Consider the following 12,451-nt stretch of genomic DNA (forward strand, 5'->3'; position numbering starts at 1 on the left):
GCCTATGGTAATTGGCCTTGTATAGTAACTTTGAATTCGGTAAAAAAAAAAAAACCATTTCTCCACCCGCACACAAAATTATTATGCGCCACGAGGCATTTCCGGTTTGTAGCACTCCACATTTTTCTTTAGACTGCCAACATTTTCCATAACTTAAATTACTATCAATCCAAGTTTCATCTAGATACACAATCGGTTTTTTCTCCTCCCTGAAACGTCTTATTGCTCTCAAATACTGCGTTCTAGAAAAAACAATGTCTCTTCGCTCCATCATAAGTTTCCTTTTATTCTGGGACTTTTTAAAACAAAATTCGATTTCATGAAGTATTTTCCTTAAAGTTTCTCTTTTCCAAGGAAAATTACTTTTTTCTTTAAGCACAGGAATCAATTTCGGAACAGTTGGCACTCTTTTCTCGACCACGTAAAATTCGTGAATAGTTCTTCTTATAACGTCTGCATCAAAATCATTCAAAGCTACGGTTTTGATAGTTTTCTTTACTCTGGCGCTTTTTTTAGGAGATTAAAATTTTGGCTTACCTTCATCTTTTGATTCCCTACGAATTCTTTTAACAGTCGACCCCGATACGCCCGCAATTGCACTTGCACGTTTTATGACTTGAGAAAGGGGAACAAGGAGACGATTCTTTTTCGCAGAATGTCAGCACATTATTCAATATTCTATTTCAAGAGCTATTGAAACGTTTAACAACAGAACTTGTTGACTGTACTGGATCCATCATACAAATTAATAATAAAAAAATAATGCAAAAAAGCGACAACAAAAAAAACCAAGCTAATACTAGTACAGCGACAGACAAGAAAGCACGTGATTTCCCATGTTGGAGACCAATTCGTACATCCTTCATTTCTTTCTCCCCTTCAGCATGAATCGACTATTCTTGGCAAAATGCCAAGGAGAGATCTACAAATGGTGTGCGAACTATAAATGACACTATCCAAAAGAATGTAATTTGCAAAATAAGATCTTCCATAATATGCCTCCCAATTTGCTTTCTCATATACTTTTCTATGGTCTTTCTTTCCGCCTTATGCCCATTCTATCGGTAATTGCGTTTCACTGCTCAATAGAAATTGTCACTTCATGTCTTTCATGTCTTCTACTTTCTTCTAATTATATTTCTAAGAGCAGTAGTTGGTAAACAGCCATCCATCCGTGTCTATGCTTGAAAATTAACGAACCAGCAACTTTATCCTCTATAACGAGCCAAGGGGGTATTTTTCCGGCGACATAAATTAAGTTTAAGGGAGATAGTAAATCCCGTATTATTCTACAGCCGGGTACGAAACTCGAATCGAAATCCAAGAGTTTCATGCCGAAGAACTATCGGCGAGTCCAAGCGTAAGTAATCACTTGGGTAGTACAACACTGGGGCAACTCGGAGCAAAGGTGGAGTAAGCTCCGTCACTATCCTTAATATTTTCTCATAATGTAAAACGCAGCTCCTAGGAGATGTATTACCGTTTTACAATATGAGGAGAGGTCACTACCTAGACCGGTTTCGACCCTTATTGAGGTCTCATCAATGAGTGGGTATCTTTACTCAATTATATCCCTCGATGAGTCTTCGGACTCCTTGGAGGTGTCAGAAATAATAATATTTTCTCATAATGTTTTACATTATCATAAAATATTAAGGATAGTGACGGAGCTTGTTCTACCTTTGCTCCGAGTTGCCCTAGTGTTGTACTACCCAAGTGATTACTTACGCTTGGACTCGCCGATAGTTCTTCGGCATGAAACTCTTGGATTTAGATGGATTTCGATCCGAGTTTCGTACCCGGCTGTATAATAATACGGGATTTACTATCTCCCTTAAATTTAACTTTATCCATTGTTTTTTAGCCTCGCTGTTCTTAGTAATAGCATTTCTCGGACAGATTTCCAAAGAAATATAAATTCCAGTAGTTCAAGAAACATATCATGACCTTTCTCTTCTCTTCTCTTTCGAGTCTTACCTGCATATGTTAGTGTTTCCGCTGTAGGTTTGTGACATAATGGGTAGGATTCTTATAAAATGAATTAGTACTAAATATTATTCATTATTTGGTTAGACAAAAATAATTGGATATATATGTCCAATTATTTTCATTTATGAAACTGAAAACCTATTGAACAGTATACTACCGTGTCTAAGCTAATAGTTTGATATGCCAGAAACTGTTTCATGGACTAAACGTAATCGATTTCGAATCACTTGAAGCTTTGATAAATGAAGTGATTTCTTTTGTATTGGAGGATAAAGTCCTGCGATAACTAAAAAGACTTGAAAACACGTTTTACAGTGGGCATAGAACTCATATCTAGTTGGCGGCGGAGATTAAACCTTCTCCACGGACTCATTTAGGCTCTTATTTATGTGGACGATTTATAAATTATTTTAATAGCTGGGTGTTTTATTCGGTAAAAGTCACTGCGTGCTTATTTAAACAGGGAGATTCGATTTTTGGAAAGGCATGGTTGTGTGTAAGACCTGCTTTGGAAACAGCCATATACATTCTGAATGCTATGAGGCTTGTCTATGAAACATAAAGCATAATTTAATGTACACGTTAAAGGAGTTATTCGATCCATGATATCAGATGTTCAATACATAATATTCAACATCATATTTCTTGATGGTTGTATAATATTCTTGTTTATGACATTTTATTTATTTATTTTCTTTTCTTATATTTTTAGGGAAGATGTACAGAAATGAGCTTTGAAGACTTGGGAATCTGGAACGAAAACTTCTGTGTCTTCAGTAAAGCTTTTATTTGCCAGAGGAACAAAGGTATATACTGATAGTGAGGGATTATTATGGTTTTATTTAAAATTTTGGTTGAAACATTCGTGATCAAAACTCGTCCACGATACCACTATACGTTAAAATATAATTTAAAGAATAAACAAATTTATACTTGTTTCAATTTTCAGTTTATTTAACAATTATGGAGCTAAACAATTTAACAAAATTACATATACTCCATACAAAACCAAAAAAAAATAAAAATCAAGAAAAAAAAAACTAAAATAACTAAAATCCGTGCAAATCATAAAGTTTTATTTCATTTAGTATTTTTTCAGGAAATATGATTTAAAAAAAAACCATAAAATGTTCACTGAACGATTACTTAATCTTGTTCTTATTCTAGATACAAAATTTCTTGAAATAGAAACTATTTCCTCAATTGCTACTGAACTTGGTTTTATGGTTTTCAGAGCATCAAATAATAAATCTAAATTCTTTGTTCTTTTATTGGTTGCCTCAAATAGTGAAAATTCCTCAAGAAAACTATGAATTAATTTTTCCGTAGCTTCTTTTAAAGAATTGCCCAGATTAATAGTTTCTCAATCTCCGATATATTCATCATCGGAAATTGTTTCCAGACAAGAATCTGTATATATTCTGGACAATAGTTTTCCAGATAACTTATTAATATCGAGTTTTGAAGCTAGTAAAATTACACTAGATTTCTTGGAATGTTTTGTGGATATTGCAAATGCGAGTATTGCAAAAGGGTTACCAATCCAACTTTTCTTCTTTCTTGAATTCGTCCTTCTAAAGCATTTAATAATTTGGAACTAATTCCAGTCTTTAAATTTTTAAGTTCATTTAACAGAAATTCAAATATGCCTTCATTTGTTAATAAATTGATATATCGCCACCCTAAGGCCTCAGCTGTTAGACGTGCTGGTCCCAACACTTTAAGAAGCTCCATGATTTTAGGATATTATGCTTCATTACACATATGAGAATCACCAATATCATTCATTCAAATCTAAAACAACACATTCTTTAAATGTCATAAAGCTTTCGATCACGGCCTCTAAACTATTCCATCTCTTCTGGTAGTCAAGAATCAGACTTATTTCCTTTCCATTTTCTTGTTTTACATAATTCTGAAGGATGCTATTTCTTACGGGAGATTTCCTAAAAAAAACATATTTTTCTAATTTGGGAAATTTATTGCTTGTAGTTGTCAGACAACATAGGGAGTCCACATTCGTTATGTAGTCAAGAGAATTTAAAAAATCCTCGGTATAAAAATTCCGATTCTTCAATTGTACTATATACATTGGTTTCAGCAATTTCTTTATTTTTATATAACACATCAGTAACTGTTAAGCGTATGCTGTGTGAATAGCATAGTTGAATAATTACAGGTGATAATTGGCTAATATATTTTTTTTCAAAACAGCTGCACCATCATTTGTCGATTCAACTATGTCAGTTGATAGATCCAAATTAAAAATGTGTAGACTCTCAGAAACTAATTCCAATGTTTTCTTAACATCGCAGGAATTATGGAACTAAGCCCAAATTAAAATCTTTCGCAAAATGGTGTACGTTGATATTCAAATATCTGAGATTTATTTTGCTCCACTCACTAAAGTTATAGAATTTTTTTCTCATTATTCTTAAAACAATCCAATTCATTTATAGTTTTGCGTATGGCATTGTCATAAAACGCATGAATGAGATCCGTTACTCGACAGTTGTTTTTTGGTAATGAATATACCTGTTGTTGCAACGACTCTCGTATGAACGAGCTTTTGAAATCCTATTAATGGACAATCCATCCATTGCAGCAAGTTTTGCTATAATTTCTTCTAAACTGCTCCTTTACATAAAATTAAAAATACTGGCTTGTTTTAATGGACAGGAGGAGGGTCCATGTGTTTCTTGCTTGTCAATCGTTTCTGTTTATTATTTTATGAGCTACTTTCAGATGATTATGGAGATTGCTCATAGATGATCTTTTGCACCTTAACATTTTATTAGAATGATTGAAGCATGCCTTGTCTTTTCCAACCTTTTTGAAATTATCTCAAACCTCCGACTTATTTACAACATTCATTTTGGTCTAAAAATCAAATGAAATATTTTAATTATTTTTATCCATGATATTAATATATAATAATGAAAGAATGTTATATTATTAAAATACACTGTAATAAATTTATTTACGTTGTTTTTGTTTTTACTAACCAAAACAAGAATAATAACAAGCTATAACATGAACTTGCCATTCCTGCTTGTGATCAAACTCAAGTGTATGGAGCTGCCGCATCGCGTTCTACTGCATAGTACGGGTAGTACGCAGGACTAAACTGGTCTGGTATGGTGGGGTGCATGTGAGCAACACAGCTGATGTCATCGGTCAGTCTGTGTGCTGCGGCTGCCACATACTCGTAGAATAGCATAATCGAATACGTTTGTGGATTTTCATTATTCAAATATTCGCCTGACACATGAAGATTAGTTTTACTATAATATGCTTGTACCCAAGGCTATTTCAACTCAAAATGTTAACGTTTTTAATTAAATAATTAATTAATTTTTACATATTAATTTTAGTATCTAAAACAGGTTCTTTACATTTAAAAACTTTCAAATTTTACAAATTTATCCAAAAAACCCGGTTTTTAAAAATCCGACAAACCCGTGTCTGGGTTTCATTCAAGAAAAAATACGAAAATAAAATAAATAAATAAATTTAATATATATATATATTGGTAACCCTAACATATATATATATGTGTGTGTGTGTGTGTAAATAAGTTTTTTACCTGTGTGTGTGTGTGTGTAAATAAGTTTTATATATATATATATATTTCAAAAAATAGATTTAATGACTCCAAGACCGAGATAACATATAAAGATTTTAATGATAAATACTACTAGTTTCGGCATATAGCAGCCTTCTTCAGGTATTTATAAAGGAAAGGAATACTAATAAACATTTAATTATTTAAATAAACAAACTGGAAATTACAGGTACAAATTGCCTCACATCATCGATACATAAAAACGTTGTATTTTTCAAGTTGTTCAAGTTTTTCAAGGAACAACTTGAAAAATACAACGTTTTTATGTATCGATTATGTGAGGCAATTTGTACCTGTAATTTCCAGTTTGTTTATTTAAATAATTCAATGTTTATTAGTATTCCTTTCCTTTATAAATACCTGAAGAAGGCTGCTATATGCCGAAACTAGTAGTATTTATCATTAAAATCTTTATATGTTATCTCGGTCTTGGAGTCATTAAATCTATTTTTTGAAATGTATAACAACCGAGTAAAAACTAATCACCACACACACACACACACACATATATATATATATATATATATATATATATATATATATATATATATATATATATATATATATATATATATATATATATATATATATATATATATATATATATATCCTCAGTCGGTTTTGTCGATACCATTTGGTTAGAAAGACTCTGAGTTCGAATCCCGTGTAGAATACGAAACCACATTATAATACTTTTTCAAGTAACGTGACTTAGCCAGTTTCATACGCTGGTCAAGGGTCTTCTCCCGGATAATCATCTTTTTTGTCCCTCACAATAGAAAAATCCGGCCATTAAAACACACGCATAACAAATCATACATAAAACACTGGCCTTATAGCCCATTATCTGCTTTGGCTGTAGATCAAAATAAACCAAACCAAATAATCGTAAACCTCAAAATCAGCCCAATTTTCTTCTTTGAGTATTTTTTTTATTTCCTTGAGATTATATTGTGTCTCTTAATTGTGTTTTCTGGCTCATATGCTTTTTTTTTACGGGAAGAAACAGCTGAATTCGTCTAAAGTCGTGCACCTTTGTAATGTAGAGAATATCCAAACAAGATAAAAGATCCATTATGTGGATACGTAATGCAATCGTAATTAATCTTCCAACAACACGGACCTATTCTTAACTAGCTCTAACTTTAAATAACCTATACATGTAACTTGACTTTGATGTTTCCACATATCTTTTCCAAGATGCCATTATTGTTTGATCTCTTACGATAGGAACACTTTCTTGCATTAAATAACTGAAATAGTCCTTGTTGAAATGAGAACGTTCATCTAATAATCAACTGAAAAGCATTACCCCTATTCAAATCCTTGTACTTAAGCAAGTATCCCAAAACAGCGAGAGATAAAAACTTAAGAATATATTCCTGGTCTTAACTTAAAGTTTCAAGTTCTATCTCGTCCCATAGTAGAGCTCTTAACAATTAAAGAATAGATCAACAAGTCGAAAAAGCAAATTTCTAAAGAATAAACGAAAACATTTTGACTCCTGATCAATTAAGACTCACGCATTCTCTCCTCGAACCTCTCGAAATCTACTCAATGGAAATTTTGCCCTTTCTTGTTTACGATTCTCACGCACATGTTGGCAATATTGCGAAAATATACGGGAGGTCTCATTCAGTAAGCCTTTTCCTCCATTAGTTGTAAAAACATGGCGATACCATCCACATTATTACCAACTATTGAAACAGATCAGAAGAATGCTCAACAGACTTAAGAACACTGCCATTGATATATGTGGTATTCCCCCAAATGTGCTCCGAATGTAGCTCCCTAATTCAGACTCTTCCGCTATTACATAGAAATTTCTCATACTCAGTTGGCACTACCGATTAGCATGGAAAAATGCCTTATCCAACCTGACCCTAAAGAAAGGGAGTAAAGGTCAGTTATAAATTATATTATCCTACTCTCGATCAATTTCAAAAATTTGGAGAAGCGAGCTCATTAACGGCAAGTGTCTTCAGTTCATGTAAGCCTTTCACTTAATCAGCAATCACCACTCATCAATGATTAAATGAAACTTCAATACGTTTGTAGCGAAGTAAAAAAAAAATAATGCGGAACTATTATAGCCCTTATCATTTAACAATTCCAAACTCCAAACTACATAAAATCAGACTGAATACCTTCACTGTAGTAATTAATTTGCGTATACGATGGAGGCGTAATCTCTTATGCTACCCACCTACGTCACCTGTAGATATTATGACACTGCTTAAAGTGCCAGCTGCAAACAAGAAAATCCATCCCGATGCTCTTTTACACCGAGCACATTACGAGAAGCAGGGAGTCAAAGAAGTCCTAAACAATTAGACTAAAGATGATATTGATAGTAACAAAATAAGAAGCATAATGAAAATAAATTCTGCAATGTAATCATTTTGATTCTGAATAATATTGGAATCCTAATTTGACCCCGATTCCCGTAAACAGCAGAATCACTTACATGCAGCAGTCCCCTTTCAAGCAAAGATACTGTGAAAACAAAGTACAGGAGATCAAGACCTGCATTAACCGAAATTTGCTTTTCAATGTCTATCTTTACTTAGATCATGAGAAAATTTGCAACAAATAGAAGTAGAACTAATAAATTTTGAACACAAAATCCAAATGCCTCTTCCTAAATCGACTGATCTTTCATAATAATATGAATAACATAAGATGGATTAAATGAGTAGAAAGAACCAAAATGCACGCAGTACATTAATAGGAAATCCGATGCTGTCGTTTTTCAATGCACTTTTACAGTCTGTCTTGTCAGTGCATGTCATTAAAACATTTATCCACCCTCACAAAATCAGGACTTCGTCACAAATAACAATAAGCTACATTCGTCTGATGTGAGTAAAGATTAGTGTTCACTAGTTGCACATCATTAAGACAAGAATAAGATAATAATACTTGCCCCGCTGTCATACTTGAAGCATGAATTCAAACACCCACTCATACTCAAAGCAAGGAATTCTAAAAAAAAAAAACCTTTAACTATGTAGCTGCCTAACTATCTTCTCCTTACCAGCACCTTACCCAGAGATGCATCTTTTCCAGTTACTCCAAACTTTATCACAGGAATCTGCATTTCTTTCATCTATAGCACCCAGCTAAGTAAGTTCACACCTCCTTTTATTGACAAGAAAGTTCAGTTAGTTCATATGATGAAGAGGTAATGTTTACGAATATTGATGACAAATCCCCATGGACGACCCAGTACGATTTCGGAAAGAAGAAAGCAAAGTGAAAGTTCATATAAAGTAAAAAGTATAAAGGAAAATGTAAAAGCAGCTAAACAAAAGTCATAAGACTCTTGTTAGAATATGTAAACTAAAGATCAGAAAGGGTTGAAAATATTATGAAAGTTATTTTTTTCCACTCTCTTCATTTGTCTTATAATTAGATGAGCCAGTGATATAAAAGAAATCAGAAAGTATGAAGAGTTTCTCAAAATAGAAGTTAAATACATCCGAGATATTTGAAATCATTGTTTAAAGAAACGGGATGTTACAACCCTATGATAGAAAATACTCAGAGGAATATTTTATTCGATATACACTTTATTCAATAAAGTGTATATCAACATATACAGGGTGTTCGGGATAAATTTGACATATTTATAATTAATTATATTTTTCCGTAAGTTACATGTATTAACACACACTTCTCTTCATTTAAAAGTTTGGACCCTTCTTCATTCATATACAAGATGTCAGAAAGGATGGATAGCTGGAACCCACCTGAATCATGGAAGAGAATAACTTGTATCATGATGATTCGTGCCCGCCATCAAAATAAGGATATTACGACTGCTGCCCAATGCTCCCTGAATACAGTAAAAACAATCAGGCATGAACTAGAGACTTGGAATGGTGACTACGAGGATGTAGCAAGAAGAAAGATCCCTAGCAGACGATCTGATTGCGTTCGTACAGCAGAATTCCTCGCAAATCTGCAGGAACAGGTGTTGAAGAACCCTGGCATTGGAATTCGGGCATTGTTCGTGGAGTTGCTAACTGTAATCAAGCCCTGGATAACAAGGGTAGCCAATGGTAGGCCGTATGTATGGCAGCAGGATTCGGCCCCTTGCCACACCTCTGGGAAAAGTCAAAAATGGTTGTCTGAAAATTTCTACGACTTCACCAGTCCAAATGTTTGGCCTCCAAACTCCCCAGACCTTAACCCCATGGATTATTTTGTATGGGGCGCAGTTGAAAAAGACACCAATCGCACTTCCAGTAATACAAAAGCCCAGTTAATGGATAAAATTAAAACAGTTTTTACGGCCCTTCCCAGGGAGACTGTAGCATCAGCTTGTTCGAGGTTCCGAAGCAGAATTGAAGCTGTGATCGATGCTAATGGTGGTTATTTTGAGTAAATCTTGTTGATAGTATTGTAATTAACTCTGCCTGTAATGTTTTTTGTCAATTCGTTAAATTTAATAGATACAAAGAAGATTTTCTTTTTCCTTACGAAACTGTCAAATTTATCCCGAACACCCTGTACTGTCTGTAGAGAAAGCCATCAAAGGCCTGAAATGTGGAAAATTTACATATTTACAAATATGTAAATGCTCAAATATGGAGTAAAATTTCACTATGGGAGCACTGCGTAATGTCGACGACATCGTCATAAGGATGAATTGTAGATGATCTAAATAGAGGTCTCGTGGCATCCGTATGTAAGAAAAAGGAACGCTGCTGAATATCAAAATAACAGGCACATTTCTCTACTTAATGTTCCAGGTAAGATTCTTGGAAACATATTTGAGAAGAGGCTAAGAAAAATTATTGAAATTAAAGAAAAACTTGATGAATAACAATCTTAAAGTTGGGTTCAATACAATTAGAAATGTTTAAGTTTAGATTTTCACTAAACAACAATGATTCGCAAAATCGCAACACCTCTAACAAGAATGCGTTCTTAGCTTTTCTGTAGATCTACAAAATGCATATGACAAGGATCGAAGAGAATATCTGTTAATTTATTATTAATCTAATGTGTCAAGGGGAAATAACATCAAGTATTAAGTTGTAAATCTGCAGTTACAATTGAAGAAGGTGCAGGGAGATGATTTGAGTTAAAGGAAGTGTAAGGCAAGGCAGGCCTTTAACTGAAATGATGCTCTGTCTTTATGGGTCATGTTAGGAAGAAATGCATTAAACTTGTTATAGAAATTGCAGATCGCATTCTTTAATTTTGCTGACTTCCTTTGCTTGATATAATAAATTTAGTTTAATCCTTTATCCAAGTGCGAGCAAACAAAGTTTGCGCCTGAAAGTATCTTCAGTCCTGGGGTAAGGTGGTACAACACCAGGACACTCCTTGCAAAGGTGAAGCAAGCTACCAACACTCCTATCTCAGTATCTCCAATAATGCAGAACACATCCCCTTGCGGATATGTCTAATGTTATGCATTAAGGGAAGGGCCACAACCCAGACTAGTTTCGACCTTTATTGAGGTCTCTTCAGTGTGAGCCAGGCCCAAGTGGAGATTCCAGGCAGAAGCATTAGCAGGTCATCTCTACCTGTAGGAGTTTCCAAATGGTGTGCCACCCTTTTTTAATAAATTACTCTGGATTTAGAGAAAGATGTTGAAAGTTTATTTTTCACTTGGTTAGAGTATAATAAATTTAGTTTAATCCTTTATCCAAGTGTGAGCAAACAAAGTTTGCACCTGGAAGTATCTTCAGGACTGGGGTAAGGTGGTACAACACCAGGAAACTCCTTGCAAAGGTGAAGCAAGCTACCAACACTCCTATCTCAGTATCTCCCATAATGCAAAACACATCCCTTTGCGGATATGTCTAATGTTATGCATTAATCCAGAGTAATTTATTAAAAAAGGGTGGCACACCATTTGGAAACTCCTATAGGTAGAGATGACCTGCTAATGCTTCTGCCTGGAATCTCCACTTGGGCCTGGCTCACACTGAAGAGACCTCAATAAAGGTCGAAACTAGTCTGGGTTGTGGCCCTTCCCTTAATGAATAACATTAGACATATCCGCAAGGGGATGTGTTCTGCATTATGGGAGATACTGAGATAGGAGTGTTCGTAGCTTGCTTCACCTTTGCAAGGAGTGCCCTGGTGTTTTACCACCTTATCCCAGTCCCTGAAGATACTTTCAGGCGCAAACTTTGTTTGCTCGCACTTGGATAAAGGATTAAACTAAATTTATTATACTCTAACCAAGTGGAAAATAAACTTTCGACTTCCTTTGCTTGAGGTGAGAGTGCCCTTAAAGACTCTCACTGTGTCCCTACTCAAATACTCTCACTGTGAACCACCGTAGGGAGGTTCTTTTCTAACTCACAGGCATTGGGTTTCTCAATGGTTTGTGGATTGTGGGACGCGAAGATTCGATAGGACCTGTGATGAACTACTCTCTGAGAAGAATTATAATTGTACTTGTGTTTCCCTATTAGGGGTAGTCGGGAATATCGCTTTTAGATTTAAATTAATCTTAAGGTAGTATGTAAGTTAGGTTAAGATGGGAAAATAAAAAGTCATGTGCTTAGTCAAATATATAAAATACAGGAACGGTGCAAATTTGGGCGAAATCCATGGCTGGCGCTTGTCCTGGCGTTAGCAACAGCACGCAAATCTGGCAAAAATCTAAATAATATAGGTATTGATTTTGCACTGGCGAGTATGGCTGATAGTCATACTGTGGTATCTGGTAACTGCATGAACTGAACAACTTTAGGTCCTTAATGAGAAACAGGGACAAATTGCAAGAGAATCTATCCTAAAAATAAAGATAAATAAGTGAGTTTAACCTGATAATAAAGATGACAGGTTAGGTTTACCCAACTCATGACT

At 34.5% G+C, this 12,451-nt stretch overlaps 1 protein-coding gene across 4 annotated transcripts in view; it reads left to right on the forward strand.

Moving 5' to 3' along the window:
* The window catches only part of LOC150110338 (macrophage mannose receptor 1-like), an 80,885-nt gene that overhangs the window by 19,088 nt on the left and 49,346 nt on the right, over nucleotides 1-12,451 (forward strand). For all 4 annotated transcript variants that reach the window (XM_090398985.1, XM_090398969.1, XM_090398978.1 and 1 more), the window contains exon 7: nucleotides 2,702-2,795. In XM_090398985.1, the coding sequence (XP_090255111.1) occupies nucleotides 2,702-2,795 (94 nt within the window). The remainder of the gene's footprint in view (nucleotides 1-2,701; nucleotides 2,796-12,451) is intronic.

Source organism: Typopeltis vanoorti, chromosome 1, assembly GCF_054136105.1.
Source record: "Typopeltis vanoorti isolate ZY-2024b chromosome 1, IOZ_Tvanoo_1.0, whole genome shotgun sequence".
NCBI classification, from domain to species: Eukaryota; Metazoa; Arthropoda; class Arachnida; order Uropygi; family Thelyphonidae; genus Typopeltis; species Typopeltis vanoorti.